At 41.4% G+C, this 19,833-nt stretch overlaps 1 protein-coding gene across 31 annotated transcripts in view; it reads right to left on the bottom strand.

Annotated features, from left to right (window-relative positions):
• The window catches only part of MAPK8IP3 (mitogen-activated protein kinase 8 interacting protein 3), a 76,402-nt gene that overhangs the window by 26,768 nt on the left and 29,801 nt on the right, over positions 1–19,833 (bottom strand). For 10 of the 31 annotated variants that reach the window (XM_042798431.1, XM_042798443.1, XM_032985788.2 and 7 more), the window contains 6 exons: positions 18,780–18,924; positions 13,277–13,523; positions 10,472–10,574; positions 7,759–7,877; positions 3,527–3,538; positions 2,125–2,142 (listed from right to left, as the gene is read on the bottom strand). In XM_042798431.1, coding sequence (XP_042654365.1) covers positions 2,125–2,142; positions 3,527–3,538; positions 7,759–7,877; positions 10,472–10,574; positions 13,277–13,523; positions 18,780–18,924 — 644 coding nt within the window. Of the gene's footprint in view, positions 1–2,124; positions 2,143–3,526; positions 3,539–7,758; positions 7,878–10,471; positions 10,575–13,276; positions 13,524–15,933; positions 16,062–18,779; positions 18,925–19,833 lie in introns of those variants that run through there. The other 21 variants (XM_042798451.1, XM_042798453.1, XM_042798454.1 and 18 more) reach the window with 10 other exon arrangements.

Here is a 19,833-nt window from a genome sequence, read left to right as displayed (position 1 = left end):
CCAAATACAGACCCAGATTCTTACCCCAACTTTCCCAGATTCCCCTGAGAGGGACAGAGAAGAGAGCTTCACTAATGCAAATTAAGGGAAGTCAAGTCAGTAACTCCTGATTCAGCCATGAGTTACTGCAACCATTTTTTGTCATCACTCAGACAGAAAGGAGGTAGAGGTTCATGGGTTTGTCACAGAGGACAGCAGAACATTGTCCAAACTGCTGGCCAGATCTGCACATCAGTGATTTTCCTTCTTTCTTAGTATAAGTTAAATTTTCTGTTTCTCAGTACAGATTTGGGATCATAGTTGTGACCAGTTCAGTTCCCATTACCAGACTTCCACTAGAGCAATTTTAATAGGACTTTAGATTGTCCGTATCTCTCTCTACCTTTAACAGTCTTCCCACAGATGTTTAAAATCTGAAGTCTCAGTCCCATCACTTAAGACCCACACTCAAGAAAACACCTACATCAGCCACGCTGCACTTGCACTTGGGCATCAATATATGACAACTGCAATATGCAGACTGGGTCACAAGCGTTTTGAAAAATCTGGGGCTATGAGTGAAAGTTGAATTCAGTACTTCATAAATCCAAACAGAAAATAATTTAGGGACCAAATGCACATCTGGATTGTTTGCTGGCTCCTAGAGTCAGCTTCTGTCTTACAGTGGGGAATAGAGGCCATCTGAGAAACTAAAGGCAAAGAGGCCTCTCCCTGTCAGGGGACAGTGCTGAGGGTTGCAGATCATTTCTCACTGCAGAACCCAGAGCATGAAGAAGTCTCACAACCATCAGTGTTTGTGCTGATATGCTCCTTGTCCTGCCCTCTGAACTACCTCTTCCTTTACAGCAAAGACATCAACAGTTTTCATGATCCATTATTTGCTGATTAATTAATATTTGCAGTAAGATAAAAACAACACAAACTTGAAGTAAATGGAAGTTAGAGAAGCATGGTAGCATACAAGAAGTGAGAACACGCCACAACACTCCAACATACAGATCCTCTTCCCACAGTTAAATGGGATGAATTTATGACGGCAAAAGCAAATTCCCAGCAAGGATGAGTAAGAAGCAGCGTTTTCAAGTTACTTTTGAAACATTAGTGGACAGATAATCAATCACTTTGATGTTTCAGGCAATGTATTCTTTGGATGCTGTGTCAAAGAATACTGAAAACGGCAAAAAAGTGAGAGACACTAACTGCAGTGTAAACTGAGGTGTATTTTTGGTTTGGTGAGGTGAATGACCTGTAGCCCCTTCTTTTGTGTCATGCCCTATGTTGATCAGAAGACAAAAAAGTCATCTATTTATTAAATTATTTTCTTGTTCCTTTTTAGTGATTCTACAAATTATCAAATATTTAGCCAGTAAGACATTAAAATGGCACAAGGATGTTACAAGTGTTGAGAGACATCAAGGGAAAGAGTTCATCCCCAGTTTTTTTAGACTAAATAATTTTCGTTCTCATTCTTGAGTCATCTATCCCTCTCTGCAGCTGCTTCTGGGAGAGAAAGGAACTCTAGTGAAGAGGGTGAGCTATCATGTCAGAACTAAAAGCTGTACAGCATCCCAACTATGAGTATCCTCACCACAGCTCTCACTTTATTTGTGTGTGACAAAGTGACAGCCCAATGCTTCAACCAGGGAGAGGTCTGGAGGGCTAGTCTTGCAATAAGGAAACGGATGAACCCTCCCAGAGCCATAGAATGGACACTATGAAATAAACTTATGCAGGCTGTAATGGGGAAGTCCTGCTCATGGGGAAAAAAAACACTACTGTGGAGTGACTAAAAGGAGATCTCTTCACCCTTTTGTGGCATGAAGCAAAGGGAAGAGAGGTCTGGACAGAGCCCATCCTACACTGTCCACCTCCCATAGCCAGGCAAATAGTGTGAAGCATCAAAGTGGATAATCAACTACAAGAAACAGAGGAGAATCCCCAAACCACCATTACTGACCAGCTGCATCCTGCTTCCTGGAGAGGTGATACCACCATCACAAAAAACCAAACCAAGGTAATGCAAGACACATGGAGGAATGTTGAGTGGATGGAAGAAATTTAGAAAAAAAAATGCACATTTTAAAAAAAAAGAGAAAAAAAAAAGAAAAAAGGCCTTCGCCTTACCAAAGAAATCATCCCGTACTATGAGAGCCATCCCATACGAGAAAGGGAACAGAAAGAGATGGGGACAAAGGGGAAGAAAGGAAGAGAAAAAAAGCAGCCATTAAGTACCAGTCTGTAAAAAACAAACAGAGCAGCTCACCATCTGTGTGTGGTGCCAGTATATGTGATGGTCAGTAGTAACTAATCTGCATCTTGTTCTGCTGCAGCCTGCCCTAAGAGGGATTTACACCTGAGAAGTCAGGACAAGCTCAAGATGAGCTCATTTGTTTCTTCCATCTTCATCATTTCCCCCAGACTACACATCTTTGGGTTTCCCATCCCCGCAACAAAAGTAATTCAACAGACATTATGAACAGGGTGAGGGAACGACAGGGCCATGAAGAAAAACAAAAGGGGGTTGGATATCAAAGCTCTCATCTGGGCTTTTTGCACTGGCTCAAATCCACCTCCACACTGTGGCAAACTCCAACTCAAGTTCAGCAGGAGGTTTTCTGAGAAAGGACCACAAAAAAGTGGCTTACAGGAAAAATAGTTTGAACTAAAAGAAAGGATGATGCCATCCCTTTTGCTCATAACCTCACAGAGCCAACACCAAGAGGTGTCAGGCAAAGGAACATGATAGAGCTTATCACCTCACAGCACTGGGCTATTGTATCTGCATAAGTCACCTGCCTTTACTTCAGGGAAAACTTCATTCAATTTGCAGTGAAATCAAAAGAGATCCCCTTGACTTCATCTGAAACTGCATCAGGGCCCAAGTGTATTTTATGGAAAGGTGCAAACGTTCTGATGACAGCACGTGGCCCTAAGGCAGTGAGTCTCCTCCAACAAAAGACTGAGCTGTCACTTAAACTCCTGTCAAAAGGCAAAGCTTCCACAGAACGCAGAGGCTTTGCCACTCTAATCCATCAAGTGTCTTTAATGTCACTGCAGCTATTCCAGAAGAGGGCCAGTATGCATCAACTAACCCACAGCAGGCATCATGCACATGGAGGGATTCCTCACGGCATGGTTCACTGAGAGGACAGTGGGAACCTAGTTCAATTCTGTGCCCACCCAAGCTCTGATCCAAGCACAGCACCCGTCCTAACAGGAAAAAAAGCACTCTGAGCCCCAAGATCTTGAGTGACAGGCCGGTGTAACACAGTGGAGCAAACCTGCAGAAAGCCACACAAGGAAAGCTTATCGGAACGCAGCAGGTGTGTGAACACAGAGCAGGGACGTCCTGCTGCCCAGGAACCTACTGGTGCGAGGCAACCAAGCGAGGCGAAGGTGGGAGAAATCTGCAAAGCCAATCGTGTTTGGACAAGAGCAGGGGAGTATCACATGTGTATACCATGTCATTTGACCTCGACAAGGGAAAAAGAAACAAGAAAGGAAACTGAGCAGAGGAGATACACACCTGAGAACTCCCCTATGGGCCATGTCCAGCGAAGCACAGAGAGACAAGGGAAAAAAGGAAGTGAAAAAAGGATCAATCAGTGACTGAAACCAACAAAATAAAAATTTTGTTCAAAGAAAATTAACAATGATTCAGCCATTTCAATGTCAAAAGGCATGGAATAGTAAGGACAGGACCTGCCATGACTGTAGATGGCATGACTCTACATACAGGACATAAAAAAAAGGGAAAGTAACCTGTGGTACAACTGAAACCATATGCCTCAGCTACCTCTTTTTTCAGACATGAATCTTAGGCAATCACATCTTACTGGACTCGATAAACCTTTATTTTCTCTTTATTTAGTTGTGTACCACTAAATGCAGAACAGCTAGTTCCCACTACCTTCTCATTTCCCCTCCTCCCTTTATGATCCCATGATTTTAGCAGCTAGATCTTTTGATAATAAATGTGCTCTTTAGTGATATCTCAACTTGCAAAAGACAAATTAGTTGCATTTAAAAAACTTTTTTTTCTTTTTTTTACCATGCAGTGCTGAGACTCAGTTTGATAATCCCACTTCAACTTCTGTAGAAAAAACTATACATAAACTTACCGCTAATATGGCTGAATTTCTCTCTTCACCACAAAACCCTTGTTATTTGAAGGGAGTTTTTAACCTCCAAAACAAACACAGTCGGGTATCCTAAAACTGAAAGGAAGGACCTGCCCATAACATACAGCCAGACTGCTAGTGCTCCTTCACATCCAGAAACTCTTGGGATAGGGAAGAGCAGGAAGAGGGAGATGGGAGAAGGGGACGCCTACCCAGGATTGGGAGGCAAGAACTTGGAATTAACGAGTGAATACACAGGAAAACAGCCAACTAGTGTTCCTAAGGCTGGAGTGAGAAAGAAGGGAATTTGGTTTAGAGTTACCACTACTAAATAATTGTTCTCACTCCACATTTTTCTCCAGAATACCTCCTATGCAAACTCATGTATGTAAAGCACTATTAGACACAGGGGGGGAAACCAACATATTTATTATTTTATATTCAAAAACCGCAATGAAGAGTGATAATTTTGTACCACGAAATGTTGGCCACTTTGCAGATATCTAAAAGGAATGAGTGAGATTTTCCACTCAAGAAAGAGACTTGTCTACCAGCTACTGCTCAAGGGTCATTTCTGTAAGATCCTTCTATTCTGAAGTCCTGTTCAATGAGACTTCTTTTTCTTTAAGAATCTGAGTCCAAAAGGAGAGGATATTCTTTGAAGATCGATTGCCAAGTTTTGAGAAAAACTAGAGGAAATACTCAAATTTCACTTAGGCAGGGTGAACTTCATTATTTCTTCTGATTTAAATAGAGAAGTGAGCTTCAAATACAACCCAGAAAGAGAGGGAACTCTTTTGGCTTTTGGATCTTGTTTCTTACATCATGTCCATGAAGTACAATTTCCTCTGTGGCTCTTCAGACTCAAAGGTACAGAAGGAAGACAGAACAATTTATCTAACAAAAAAGGAAAAATTTTGAATAATGTTGACAGATTTGTCAGTACTAAAATCTAGCCTTTTGCTTCCACCCCATCAGGCTTTCTACTGTGCAAAGCAATTTCATTTCTTGGTCAAACACATGACCTAAGATCTCTCTCTGTCTCCATCCCTTTGTACATTCCTGGCAACACGTGTGTTCATTTTAAGGAACGCTTTTCTGTGGACATAGTCAGTAGCCAGAACTCAATAAAAGGATTAATTAGATTAACATTTCTCACAGAAAACTCATACAACTACCTAACTTCATCTCAGTCCATCTCCGAGGTTTGAAAAGGAACCAGGAGAAGCCTTCCTATTCTGCTAGCCTGCCATGCAATCACCTGCAAGAGTTTTGCTGCTCTGCTCAAACCAGAAAATTGTCCCAGAACAGCAATGTGCTCTTCATAAGCCACCCTATGCGATCTTCATAAGCCACACTTACAAAGGCACTGTTTAATGGCCTCTGCATGTTTTTATTACAAGTGGTAACTGCCAAACAACAGACATCTCACAACCCAAAATCAATCACTGGTCTTTGGGCAGTCTTATTACAGGAAGAAGTGAAGCACCTCTGACTTTCACTGAAACTGTGATGATCAACCTTGCAAGGTTTGGGCAACTAAAATCTTTGGGCCCTTTGAAAACAGTCTGCATTTCTTACTGATCACTGGGTCAGACTACAGGGTAATCCAAAGGGGATGTGGATTCCCAGAAGGCTGACTTCCAGAGTCGGGAAACAAGTTGTCCAAAGCAGTTCATACACCAAACAAATAATTTTCCTGAATAGTAATGCTTAGAAGCTGACAATCCCTGATGTCCCAGCCATTCTGGGGAGAGAAGGAAAGCAACAGTTGGCACAGCGATTAGTGGAAGATAGCCATATAAACAACCATACACTCTCTTAGATAAGGATGCACCTGAGGACCAAGATAAAAGAGATGGAAAATGGGAAGACTGTCCGTGTTTTTACAGCTTTGATTCTGCTAGGAAGAGACTTCTTGTTAATGTATGGGGGCTGGCTACCCAAAATTTACTCCACAGAAGGTAGATAAAGCTTCAACCATCACATGTACTTCCTTCCGTCATGTTCACTTTAACTCTTAAAAACTTTAAAAATTCTTCATTTTGTAAGTATCTGCACACAGTCTCTCTAATTGTAGGCAGAGAAAGCCTGTGCATTCATCCTGAACCTTCTGTAGTATTTTTTTTCATCTGGAAATCTTGATTTGGAGGTGAAACAATAAATATTTTAACACTTCAGGCAGTGGTCATCGATCCATGCATGACATCTCCCTTGTATGTTGCAGGGCTAGCACAATGCTTCTAAGAAAAAACAACAAAAAAAACCCCAAAGAAAAAAACAAAACAAAACAAAAAATCTACCCATATCAAAAAGATATTGCAAGTGTTCTGATGATAGTCTGGATCTTGTTCTTATACTCCAGTCACACTGGTGCCTACAATAGTAACATTTCCACAGATATTTTATTTTGTCTTAGATAAAGCAAGAAGCATTGTATTAACCTCCTTTCCAGTCTTCAGTCCACACTTTCACGGTTAACTGTTTGGTGAATAGGGTAAAATCTATGCCCTCTGCAGAAACATAACCCTTTAGAGGGTCCTGATACAAGACTCATATTCAAAGCTAATGTCTGTATTTTCCTGATTTAATTCTGCAAAGGTGAGCTGCTGCAAACCTGTGATGAGATTCAGCTCATCCTGTTCTGAACATATATACAGTATCAAATTTGTAAGATTATCCATAAGCAGCTCTTACATCAGCAATCACCAGAAAGGAAATGTATACTTCCAGATCCTACTAAATGTATAGTAATGTATACTTCCAGATCCGCTACTAAAGCATGAAAGGCATACTGTTAGAGTCCTCATGTCTTCTAAGGCTCCGTTAAATCAAGCAGTAAACTGGAAAGTGAGCTACGGTTAAAAATTTGTGAGCTGCCTGTGTTGTCTGCGTATTCAAAGACCACTCATACTGTCCTGATTCAGGAAAACAGGCAGCAGGACTTAAGAACATGATTAAATTCTGTCATCAATTAATGTCTAGATACTCAAGAGTCCAACATCAAAAAGTATGACAAGGCCTCAGACTGCCTCCTGAGGCAAAGCTGCTTCTCTGACTGCTCCAAAGTCCTGGTCAGGAATATGGAATACAACCGTACTTTAGGTTTTACAAGCTCTTTCAAAATCAGCCTAAAAAGTAAATTACTACATCTCTTAGACTGACTATAAAAGGGTAAAAACTGCAATACAGACTGCAATATTTCCGTATTATTTAAACTTTTAAAACTTAACAAAATTAGTTACTTTGTTGCAAATTTTAAACAAACTATTCCAAATGAAATGGCTATTGTGTAAAATTACTGGGTGGGTGGGTGGGGAAATTTGGGGGAGGAAGCCGAAGGAGCAAATTTTGCCTTTGAACAGTTTGTGTGGGAGAATCCTGTAGAAAAGTAACTTACATACATAAAGACAACCCAAATAAAAGTTACCCAACAGTTTAAGTTATTTTCTAAGTAAGCATTACTGTACTGCAGGTACATATTTCAGTCACATGATGCCTCAATTTCCATGCCATTTTTCAAAAACCTAAACATCCAATTTATGAAAAAAAGAAACGAGAATTTAAGTACTTCTAGAAGCTTAATATAGTTGTCATTGTACCAGAGAAAACAGAATGGTTCTAAACAAGTTTTTACCTAGCAGATCTGCTCCTTCATCAACATCTCCGATAACCTCAGACCCTGCTGTGGAAAGTTCATGATACAGAGAGTCTGTGTTGATGCCAAATGCTTTGTTCACAATCCCTTGTGTTGGGCTGTTGTTGAAAGAAAAAAAAAAAAAAACCAAAACAAAACAAGGACTCTTGTTACTTGGCAACATTTAAGCTAGAACATTTTTCTATGAAATACTGAGCATCCCAGACCATTGTGATCAAAACCCTGAGAGCACACTCCACCTGTTCATCATGGGCTCATTCAGGGTACATACGGAATTTAAAAAATCATGGTTTATTCCCTGTATCAAGGAAAAGGACCGATCATGCACAGCCTCAAAGCTCACCCAGACAACTTCCTTTTAAATTGTAACAGTTAATGACTATTCAATATTTGATTGAAAAATTTCAATTTGCAGAAGCTCTCAGCTCTGACTTTTCAGACTCTGCAAGGATTCCCACACTCCTATCAATTTAGATAGCAACCTTAGAGAGCAGTAAGATCAGATAAGGACTCAAATGTTAAAAAAGGCAATGGCGTTCTCTCTTTGCCAACCAGTAACTGAAATCAGCCTGATGGTCAGTTTCTTCTTCGGGTGAGTGCCAAAACGCGTCTTCACATGTCAGCAAAATGTATTTCATTAAAGGTAAACCAACGTTAATGTTTTCTAATCATATCATATGGGAGCACATTTCCACCTCTTGGTGTCTTTGGTACCACCAAGAATCTTCTTGCATTTCTTGACAGTCTCATGGCTCAAAGAGACAATAGCTGTTACAGGAGGTGAGGGTGAGGCAACCTCTGGGACTGTTGTTGCCTATTCTAAAAAATGGTCTTTATGTGGGTATAAACACTTCTAAGTGCCCTGACTTGTATGAGGGGAATCAGCCAGCACGAAGAGAATTGTGCAATTTTTCCAGCAGTCTAACAGAAAGGTCAGTACCACTGGAGATTATCTCAAATTGCGTGGCTTCATTCTTAGATAAATCAAGTATCGGTGATAAAGCCTAGAGGTTACAAATGGGGTGTGGTATTGCCTCTCATATTGCAGAGTTACAGCACATTGCAGAGAAAAGGAAAAAAAAAATGGGTTTTTTTTTTTCAATTATAGCAAAATTACATCTGAGAGCACTGATGAGTTACAAATGGGTGCTGTGACTACACCAGATTTAATCAGTTCATGCAGTCTAATGGACAGCATAAGTGACAAGAAGCAACCAGCACTCAGTGTCTAACCTGAAGACCTAATTCAGCTTGACTCTACCTTTTCAGCACTCAACTTTCAGAAGCTGCATATATCTCAGAAGCATTCTGCTTTTAAAGCAGCAAGCACTGTTCAGCAGCTTGAATTAGCTTGTGTCTCCTGAAGCTTTCAGTCTCCCTATCTGCATGAGAAATCACTGCCTGAATAGCTCCCAGTGCAGCAATCCTCTCGGTTCCTTTGTTTTCCTTGGTTTGACCGATTTTCAATCTGATCTCATCAGTCACTTGTCTTCCCTGCACCTGACCCTAAAAATTGTCCACGCATCCTACATATTCTGAGGAGAGCTTAACAGTATGTGGTTTGAGAGCTGAGAAATGCATCTGTTATTGCTGCTCATATCCTTCTCGATGAGGGTGCTCAACAGGGTGAATCCAGTCCAGATTTGGACTGTGAGAAAATACTGCCTTAACTTTGTCAGAGTACTATCTTCTGCATACCTGTAACAGCTAGGGGATTATTTTTGCTGGTGTGGTGCCAAATTACCCTCTGGATGAGGGTAAAAATTAATGAATCCTGTAAAATTAACCACCTGACCTTAGCAAAAATGAATCAAGGTACCTAGCCTAATAATTCTAGGCTAATACATGCCTCACAGGAATACGGTGCCAAGATTAATCGCCTTTAGGGAGCCCCTTAGTTAGCACAAAATGGGTGATGGATAAGAACAAGAGCAACAGAGTAGTTCAGGAGAAGTCTGCTAATTCAGAGAACGCTGTTGAGGTCCTGAGCACAACGATGGGTCAAAATTGCTCGGACCAGCCTCACCCGGGACCCGCACCCACCCACTGGCTCAAGGGCTCCCTTTAACCTCAGGCCTGTGCCTTCAGTCCTCCTCTGAGCTACACTTTAGGTGTACTTGTCTTCAGCCCTGTCTCCCTCTCATGGCTAGCGCCAGGACCTAATTCATCCCCTTGCCTTGTCTGGGGCTGGAGCCTGTTATCAGTTGTCTGCCCTCCCTGCTCAGAACCTGCAGCACTGTGATCACGGGGGTTACTCATGGAGCAGCCCTGCTCCTGCTCTTCAAACACCTGAAAAAAATTAAACTGAAAAAAACATTGAGGTTTTAAAACTGAATTCAGAACTGATCTCTTATTAGACAAATGCATCTTTTCCCTCTCTCTGATAGCTTAAGCCCATCTCCCCTTTGCCTGTTTTAAACTTCCTGTTGCTCCATCTCTCCGTCCCCCCTGATGCAGGAAGGCAAGCAAGGCCAGTTCTGGGTCAGCTGGACAGGTCCTTCTGCAGATTACCAGCAGACATTTGCCTTCTCTGGAGAACCCAAAGAAGGTCAGGGCACCTCATATTCACACTAGGCAGAGTATATGGACTTTCTCGAACAGCTGCATCTTGAACTCAGTGTGAGCCACAGCATCCATTCCTCACTCATAAAACTAAGCAAAAGAGAACACAGTGAAAAGTCACAGTCTATACCTGTTACCGGTGCGTTCCAACCGGGGGTCTTGACACATATCCAGCTCTGGAGTAGAGTCTATAATGTCCTGAACATCGGACCACTCATCGCTGCTGCCCATTCCTAGGTAAAACAATACATATGATCTACAGGATCAGGATTTCACAGGATGCTGTTCCTTGAAGGGACTTTCACAGCTTTGAATACTGAGGTTTCAGAACTTCACGGTGTTGCGTTCAAAGTCTTAAAATAGGAAAAGAAAGTGGCTGATCATCTAGAGTCACAAATGCACCAATGCTGGGACAGTGCCCTCACAATTGCAGAGCAGGAAGACCATAAGCATCCCCTCCCCTCCATCACACCAGTGTCACCAAGGTCACTGGCGTGAATCCCCATTAAAATGTGATAATCAGAAATACTTCATCCATTAAAAAAATTTCAAATAAACTTTTTAATCTGTCAGTAAAAACTCTCAGCTAAAGCTGTGTGATTGAAGATTAAAGACAACACAGTGATCTTCTGTATAGCTCCACAGAGATTACTGTAGTTATGAACCAGCACTACTTGGTTTTAACAGAAATATTTTTTCAATACAAATTCTCAGGTCTACAACTGGTTTAGAAACCCATTACAGTGAAATTTCACTTGAAAATTGATACTTGAAATCTACTCTGGTTTCTATATAAAGCTACAGCCTGAAGCCAATATTTAAAGGAACTTCCTGTTCTTGTCAAGTCACATTTATTAGAACTGTTCAAAAGCTCAGGCTTGCACCTATTCAAAACAAGCACTATAAACACAGTGTCTGTTCACACAAGAAATTCTTGGAGGATTGAAGACCTAATTTGTAAAGCACATTAGTCCTTCAACAATGTTAGATGTGAAATTTTTGATCTTTCCAAACAGACTCAGTAGCCAAAAATACAAAGCCCATGACAACCTGGGTGTGGATTTTATTCTTTTAGGCTGGCATTATGCACCATCTGGCAACAAATGTCACGTTTGAAGACAAAGCGTGATGTGTATCTGTTGCCAAAGTAGGCATCCATACACCTGTGGTTCTCAAGCTCACAGAAACAGAGGCTTCCTTCTCTTTATTTTTTCAAGCTGGGAAGCTTTTCTGCAAATACCTTTGAGTACCTTTTTTTGGTAGTTCAGCTCTAAGGCATTTGCATCATTGAGAGACATCTGAATTATAGATGCATAAAATACATAATTAAAATTCAAGTATCTGTGTTTCTTCTCAGCATGGAGATCTGACTTTGCATTATGTGTGAGAAATAGCTGAAAGGCTGAATATGCATAGCACATAGGAAAGATGCAACTATCTGCCTTAAGCAGATTCCACAATATGATACTTCGACCAAGAAAAAAGAAGCTTTCACATGCACAATGACTTCAGAGTTGCACACATATAGAAGAGAGCAGACTTTGGCCCAAGAAAGCTATTGATGGTAAATGAACTTGTAAAGCAGCAACGGTAAAAATAAGGAAAGTATCTATAGGAAACTCAAAATACTGACATCTATGCTTAATTTCTCTGACACCAATGTTTATACTGACTTGCCTTGGCCTGGATCACTGAACAGATCACAATTTAACAGTTGGTTACGAAGAAGCCATACGTTTTTATGGAGAACTACACTAGTTGCTGGCAGATTGACATCTGTGACCCTGGGACCCCCTCAGCTGCTAATATAAATACAGAATGGGATTCAGTCACAACAATTTTCATTCAAATCCTAAAACAAAAGATGTTACATGTTGGTTTATAGTCTTAATTTGTTAGGAACCAGCTTGTAAACTTTAGCAGAGAAATTTCCCCTGTATTACTTAAGAAAGAAGATGATCATTTGGTTCAGATGCTAACCTTGGAGACCCAGGCTCATACCTGTGCTCCTGCACAGATTTTCCTTATGATCTTCAGCTAGTTTTACAGTCCTTTTGTATATAAGTTCATGACCTGTAGAACAGGCCACTTCTCATTTCTGAAGGCTGCTAAAAGTCTAAGTACACTACAGGCTGGGAGTTGCTCAGACACTATATTGGCATAACTATACTAAAAATCACAGAAAGGGGCTTTTATCATGTTATTACACCATTTTCTGTATGTGAACAGCATAGTGCAAAAGGCTTAGGTGATGGTTTTCCTAACAAATCATGAATTCAAATTACTAAAGGACTCCAGGAAGTGGAGAGAAAACAACTGTAACTTCTGAAGATTTGGGGGGTTTCTTCTATGAGAAGTATGGTAAAAGAGAACAGCTTATTTAGCTGAGAAAAACAGCTGGATATAATTGCTATTTTTAAACACATTAAAGTGTGGGATAAACACAAGAAGAGAAAATAATCATTTAACATGACTGACAAATCTGGCATATGAACAACTGGATATAAAATACTTATTATTAAATCCAGAGAGAAAACTAAATGGAAGATTTTAACTACCATATTGATGAGGTCCAGAAACAGCTTTCCAAAAGCTCAGTCTCAAATGGGACCTGACTGTTCATGAAGGACTTGACTGTTCTATGACATGCACGAATGCAACTGCAGGGGATTGAACTCAATAACCTATTTCCACTCTGTATATTTGTTAAACTATTTGTATTACTGACATTTGAAAAATTTGCTACTCAGAAAACTGCTAACATCCAACTAGCCCTGTCTCACTCGTGCATCTTTCTAAGTAAGGCTACCTCAAATTCTATACTTGTCAATCTGGTTACCCCTCAGTCTCCCAGCCTCTTCCTGTAACAGTGGGACACAAGCAATGGGAAGTCAATTACTTTAATGAACAAGTACCCAAGCTCCAGCTTCCATACCTATGCTGACATTCCTCATCTCCTGTGTGACCTGGACTTCCATGTTCCGGCTGTTCCGCTTTTCTCGTGCCCTCTTATTGCTCTTGGATGTTCCGTTATATTCGCTGATGGGCTGGATGCTCTCATTCAAGGGTGTGACGGCAGCAGAGGGCACAGATGACGTGGGTGTGTTGGACTTGGTTCCAGTGGTGCTCGGTGTGGCAGCTGCTGAGGACTGCCCAGATTCAGACATTTCATCTTGGGGGCACTATGGCAATTCCAGGGTGGGGGAAGAACAAAAAGGGAAAAGTACAGCTATACATTTCAATTAATCTCCCATTTGCTGGTGTATGGCTGCCTTAAAGCATAATGGAGAATGAGTACCAGCTCACTGGTACCAGCTGCATGTCCAACACTCGCTGGTGACACTAAGCACTGCAACCACAATGAGGCAGTGAGTTCCCGTGCTGAACTCGGCAAGCAAAGCCCACATGTGAAAGGGCTGATATCCTTCCTCCTTTATTACTAAACACTGTTCTTCACAAGTCACATCAGTATGTGATCTCTTCATCATGTATCTCAGGAAAGGTGGTCTTACCATGAGTAAGAGCACCTGCAGCTCACACCAAATATAGTGGAAGCTGAAAGGCTTTGGCATTTGCAGTAAGCCAGGCCAGCACTTCCCAAGACTGGAAGACAACATGGATACTGCTTGGGAAAGGTCTGAAGTGGCCTCTTACAGGTCTTGGATGATGTCATTACTGTAAGCCATCAACACAACCTGGATGAAAGAACAGCAAAGTGGGTTTGACACTAAACTGCAGAAGCAAAGCAGATACCAAGCTAGGATGGTCTGACTTCGCTAGTGCAGGAGACCTATGTCCCCATACCACCTTATGCTTGACAACACAGTAGAAACAGGTGTGGTCTCCCCACTTTCAAATGACAAGACAACATAACCCAAGAATTCAAAAATCAGAAGCTGACAAATTTAACACAGGAGATGGATTCCCAGTGTGAAATGCGCTCAAATGGCTCTCAGTTTTACAGACATTACAGCCCCATTTCTTGTAATACCACCTCCTGAAAACCATGGGAGGCTTTCAAGATTTTATACTGTCACCCTTGTTTGTCAATTAAAGCAGCACTGTTTCACAGCTAGCCAATTAATGTCCTGACCAGTGCTATGATCACTCCCAGACCCAAATGAGATCTCCCCACTCTTCACAGCAGCCCACTCTAATTACTGCCTGCAGGGAGATGACAAAAATAATGTTGAGAGTTAGATGTGATAATGAGTTGCAATTGGGTGCAGTGACATTCAGCATCTACACAGCCAAACCCAGCTTTAAACTTTACTACTTGCCTCTCTCCTCCTGTGCACGTACTAGAAAGATTCTGATTCTGCTCAGAGGCTGCACTGAGCCTCCCAACATCGGAGCTGTGACTCTGTTTCAATTCACTAATGTAGAAGTCTCGTTCTCTTGTTCTAATAATAACTTCACAACATGACCAAAAAATTAAAAATGGGATGAGAGAGAAGACTGAAAAAAATGGTGACTTAACCCTTTGCAGCCATATTTTTTTTAAAATCTGGAATCTTATTAAGATCTTCCTTTAATTAGACTGGCCTCTGTATGCTTATCTTAAAATACCCTGCTGTATACTGAACTGTGGAAGTTAAAGGTTTTACATTGCATCTGTGCATTTATATTGGAAATTAAGATGTTTTAAAAATATGTTACCATTAAATATGATCCATATTTTGTATAGAGTTTCTGCATTGTCAGTCCAAACAGCACCCACATTCCCACATGGACATTCAAAGCATCTCCCTGCACATTTACTGATTTTAGCGTCAACACTGAGATGGGGACTTTTCACTTAGACTACTGCATATGAAAGCCACACTTCCAACATCTACCTCATACTCCTGCTTTGGGAACTACTTTCCTAGTACGTAAAGAAAAAAAAAACAAAATGGGTTTTTGAGAACAAATATGATCCAGTAAGCCTTGTGATACTTAACTATAGTTTGCTTGCTGTGCTTTCTAATGCACAGAAGGACAAAGAGTATCAAATATAAAGTGCAACCATAAAACATCTTTCCCTAAACAAAACTTCTGTTGGATGAAGGGACTGAGAGATGTTCTTTTACCCACTCTAAGTCTATAAGCATATCGAAAGTCCATGAGCATCTTAGCACTGTAAAAGAGACATGTGGGTCCACATTCCATTCCTTGTTCATTGGTACTAGATGTCATTCAGAAACCCTGTATCATCAGTGTCTATAGGGCAATATTTGTATCAGAGATATCCTGTAACTTGTTTACTGACATAATCTGCCCCTCAATCAGAACACACCAGTGAGTAATTACCATGGTCTTTCACCTACTCTTTGGTTATAAATCCAAGTTTTATATTTACCTAGAAAACATACTTTATCAACCTACCAGTCTGTGTTGGAGAAATTCCTCCCAAATGTAAATATTACTAAGGTGCTCCTCTTCACAGTCCAGAAGCTCTATTAATCTTTGCTTGTATCTTCCTTCTATTGTCCTGAGTGCTTTATTAATTCTAAGTATTCCACTAAGTGCACAGCTCTCCTCTACAGCATAGGAGGCATTCTCCATAACCCATAGCTCACCCAAAGAATATTCTCCACAATCATCACTTACCTACAGCCATACCTGTCAACCTCCTAAACATCAAATGTGTAGTAGTGACCTCCAATATGCATTGCAAAGGCCCAACATTCATAGCAGTCATATGTCACCATGAGAAGCCACAATTGTATGGTTATAACACTGAAAGCATAGTACATAAAAACGAAAATGTTAAGAACTTTCATCTCCAAAACATTATATAAAATAAAGGTACAACTGAATGTAAAAATAAAATAATGACAGCAGCTAAAACAGAAAATAGTAATAATAAGTATACAAGGACACTTAAAATATAACCATAATGTGGCCCCATGAAGAAGTTAAACTAGTCAGAAAAGTCAGGATATACATACTGGGAAGGTGAGTGATGTGTGTGCAGTTGATGTCAGTGAAATATCAGAGCTGTTGAAGAAGAGGCAAGGAGTACATGAGCAGTACTGCTGAGATTTCAGTCATGCAAAATATTTGAGAAACAGAATTCCAGTTAGAGAGTGTGCAAGAAGCTTGCAAGAGGAAAATCTCCATTTCAAATTGCAAACCTAGTGAGTCAATCACATCTTTTAATTTTTCATAGGTTTGCTCCATACTCTTAGGAAACCCTCCATAACACACTACTCCACCCAAGACTTCCAAAGCCCAGGCTCCCTAACTCCACCCTACTGGCTGGCCTCCTTAAACCCAGCATCCCACTTCTGAGTTTCCCTAACGAGCACCAACAGAAATCCCAACACTACCTGTCAGATACACTTGCAGTAGCACAGTACTACTTCTGCACAAAGCTTTCCTGTAACCAGAAATTGATTTCTTTTTACCTGACACCACCAACAATCACCAAGAGATCCAGTCAGTAATCTTCCATTACCTGAACTTGGACATCAAAGCTTCCAATTTATCTGGGTTCCTGTTGTATTATACTGCAATGCAGACACTCGGTTACCAGTGAGATCCACTCAATTTCTAAAAGAAGTTCTGCAACAGTACCACTTACAGAATTACGCCTTAGCAAGTCTGCAGAAGATGGATTTTCCCAACATCCTCCCAGCTCTTCTCTAAAAACTAACCCCTGCCACACACACCTGATCGCTAGAGAGCTCGAGGACACCATCACACCATAGTGTGCAGCACTGCCTGGAGATCACAAGGAATAAACTGGTTCCAGAACCAGAAGCAGATTGGTCTCCAATGCATTTTGGTTGCTGTGTCCCTGCAGCAGTGTTGTGTTGGCACAGCACTAGTCTGAAGAAACACATTCATGCTCTATCTTCACTTCCACCATCCTTAATTACAATATTGCACTGTGGCATTGCCATTCTCTAATTCCAGGCAAAGCTCTCCAAAAATGACTGTAGGACCTGACTGGCATTCTGCAAGTTACTACATTTCCCAAACTTCTGTGCCTCTAACACTACAGTAAGGGTTGGGTTCCAGGAACAGTCTCCACCCTATACAAAGATTTTGCTTTTGGATTTCCAACTTCCTATGACGGCAGAGGGCTGACAAAGTGCTAAAGTTTGTGCTGTGCTAGGCCTGGCTACTTTACAAAGGTAATGTTAAAAAAGGGAAGTTGCTGCTTTGTTTTCTGCATGAATTTTGAATTTGTCTGAATTTGTTGTGCTACGCATCAAGAAGGCCATTCCTCCATAGTCCCTCAGTCCAAAGTACCATTAATGTAATCTGGAGACATGCAGAATGGGTACAACAACAAGCTGTGGGTTTTCTTTTTTTTTCTCTCTTCTTTGCCTTTACCACTTCAATGTATTTTACAGGATGAGTGATTTACAACTTCTCAAAAGGAGACCCAGTCCTTAGATGTGACACAGAAAACACATGATGTCCTACAAAGTCCAGGCAGAGAGAAATTAAAGTTTTTCAGACACTTTTAAAGCAAACCATAAGCGCTCTGAGATACTGGTGGACATAAGGCATCCTGTGTAGATGTATCACTGGCTCTCAAGCCTGTCACCGGGCATTTGTAGAACATCATTCAAAGAGGAATTTGGTGAGATCCTGAGCACAAAGGCTTTGAGAAGTCTACAAGTATAGATCACGGGAAGTGTGGGTTACCATGTGTAGCCTAAACTGTAAACAACTGCAGTGAGCTGTCAGCTAAGGGTAAAACATTTGGGTCTTTGGGCTTAGACCTGTCTCCAACTGGCAGAGCAGAACACCACAAGCAACAGGCAGAACCATGCAGATGCTTCAGTGCAGTTGCAGTGATGTGAGTTTTCTGGCAAGTCCCAGTGCAGAAGGCAGCCCACTGAAGGAGATAAATGTATTGAAGGTAGACAATGCATGCCTAGAGCAATGAAAAGATATATGAGGAACTTTAAGCACAGTGCAAAACTTGGGCAACCAGAGAGGATTAGTTGATCTTTTTACTGAAGACAGAAAGACCAGAACAACGATCAGTCAAAAAGGACAAACACCGGAGAGCAAGTGCAATCCAATGCCTGGTCCCAGCTGACATGCAAAAGCACTGCTCTTATCAAGAGAGAGAGAGGGGGGGGACAGGTTCCACCATTTCCTCTCCCAAATAAGCTACAAAAAAGTGAAATATTTATCTTCCCTAAATCTGTAACTGCCTCCCCACACATTCCTCTCAACTTGGGGCCAGCCAACTAAAGGAGATTATCACAGAGACATGAAGCATGAGGAGCTGTGTCAAATCCCGCCCGCACCATATGCCAGATCTGCAAAGGTATATCCTCCCACAGCACAGCTACCAAGGGAGCAGGCGCACAGCAGGGAGAGGCTGCAAAGGGTTATGGACACATACTGATCTCCATCTTAATGAAAACATGGGATGCTATTGACAGCGGGAGAGTGGGAAGCCCTTGCTCTGTGACGGTCTATAAAACCTTGTAGCTGGAGTTGGACTGCAGCTGGCCGAGGTCACTCAGGTGCCAGTGGTCCAGTGTTGGGACGATCTTGGCCCCTATCTGCCCACGTACCATGCCATCCGCAAGGGGGAAGACATTCAGAGAGTTAGGACGTTCCTTCCTGCTAAAGAGAGAAACAGAGAGAGAGCAGAAACCAATCTGTTAGCTCTTTACAAGGTTCTTATAGAAAAGAAACAGCACACTAGCTTATGTGACATATTGATCACCAGAAATTGAATTGCACTCCTTCCCGCACATAGCAGCTGTATGAACTCCCAACTCCCACAGTGCTATCTACTCAGAACCATGGTGTCTACTGCTAGAGGTATACCTCTTCCTGGAGAGATTCTAAGAGAGAGGGGGTCAAGTGATCACAACAGGCATGATGGAACACCAGTACAAAACTTTTTGGGGGAATGCGAAAGTGCAGGGAACCATCAGCCAATTTAAGTCAGTGTATCTTCTGAGAAACAAAGGTACTGTGGTAAAACAAGTCACAGCAAACAATCCTCACAGCAACCAAAAAAAGCTCCCATAGATCCTAGAGTTGTCATCACTGGGTCAGGAAAGCAGCTTTTAAGAGTCATCTACATGACACTTATATATATTCAACCCCAAATCTGGTTACCTCCAACATCAGAAATCAGAGGGTTTTGGATCACTTCCAGTATTAAGCAAGAAAAATAGTATTTGTACTCTCTGATCCCCATTCCATATCTGTATTACAATGCACTCAAAATTCAGAAATTAAACACAGGTATAAATGAATGCATCATTCATATTGCAAATTGTCTGTAATTATATTTTCTTTAACCTCTTCTTTCTGGCAATTGCAGGTGACTAGCTAGCTGCAGGTTTGATTCTGAATATAAAAGGTGGCGCAGGTTTTGTGACCAAGTTCCAGTGGGAGAAAATGTAGAGCAAGCAGTGGAGGTGGGAACAGCTACAGTACCATGGTGAAACCAGCAACTGGTTTCGTGACAGAGAAGCAGGCCTGAAGGGACTGAGTACACATGCATTTAGGGGCTATCCC

This window comes from Tyto alba, unplaced genomic scaffold (genome assembly GCF_018691265.1).
Source record: "Tyto alba isolate M040663 unplaced genomic scaffold, T.alba_DEE_v4.0 Super-Scaffold_28, whole genome shotgun sequence".
Classification (NCBI taxonomy): domain Eukaryota; kingdom Metazoa; phylum Chordata; class Aves; order Strigiformes; family Tytonidae; genus Tyto; species Tyto alba.
Note: the sequence above shows the minus strand (reverse complement) of the source record. Positions and strands in the feature narration are given on the sequence as shown.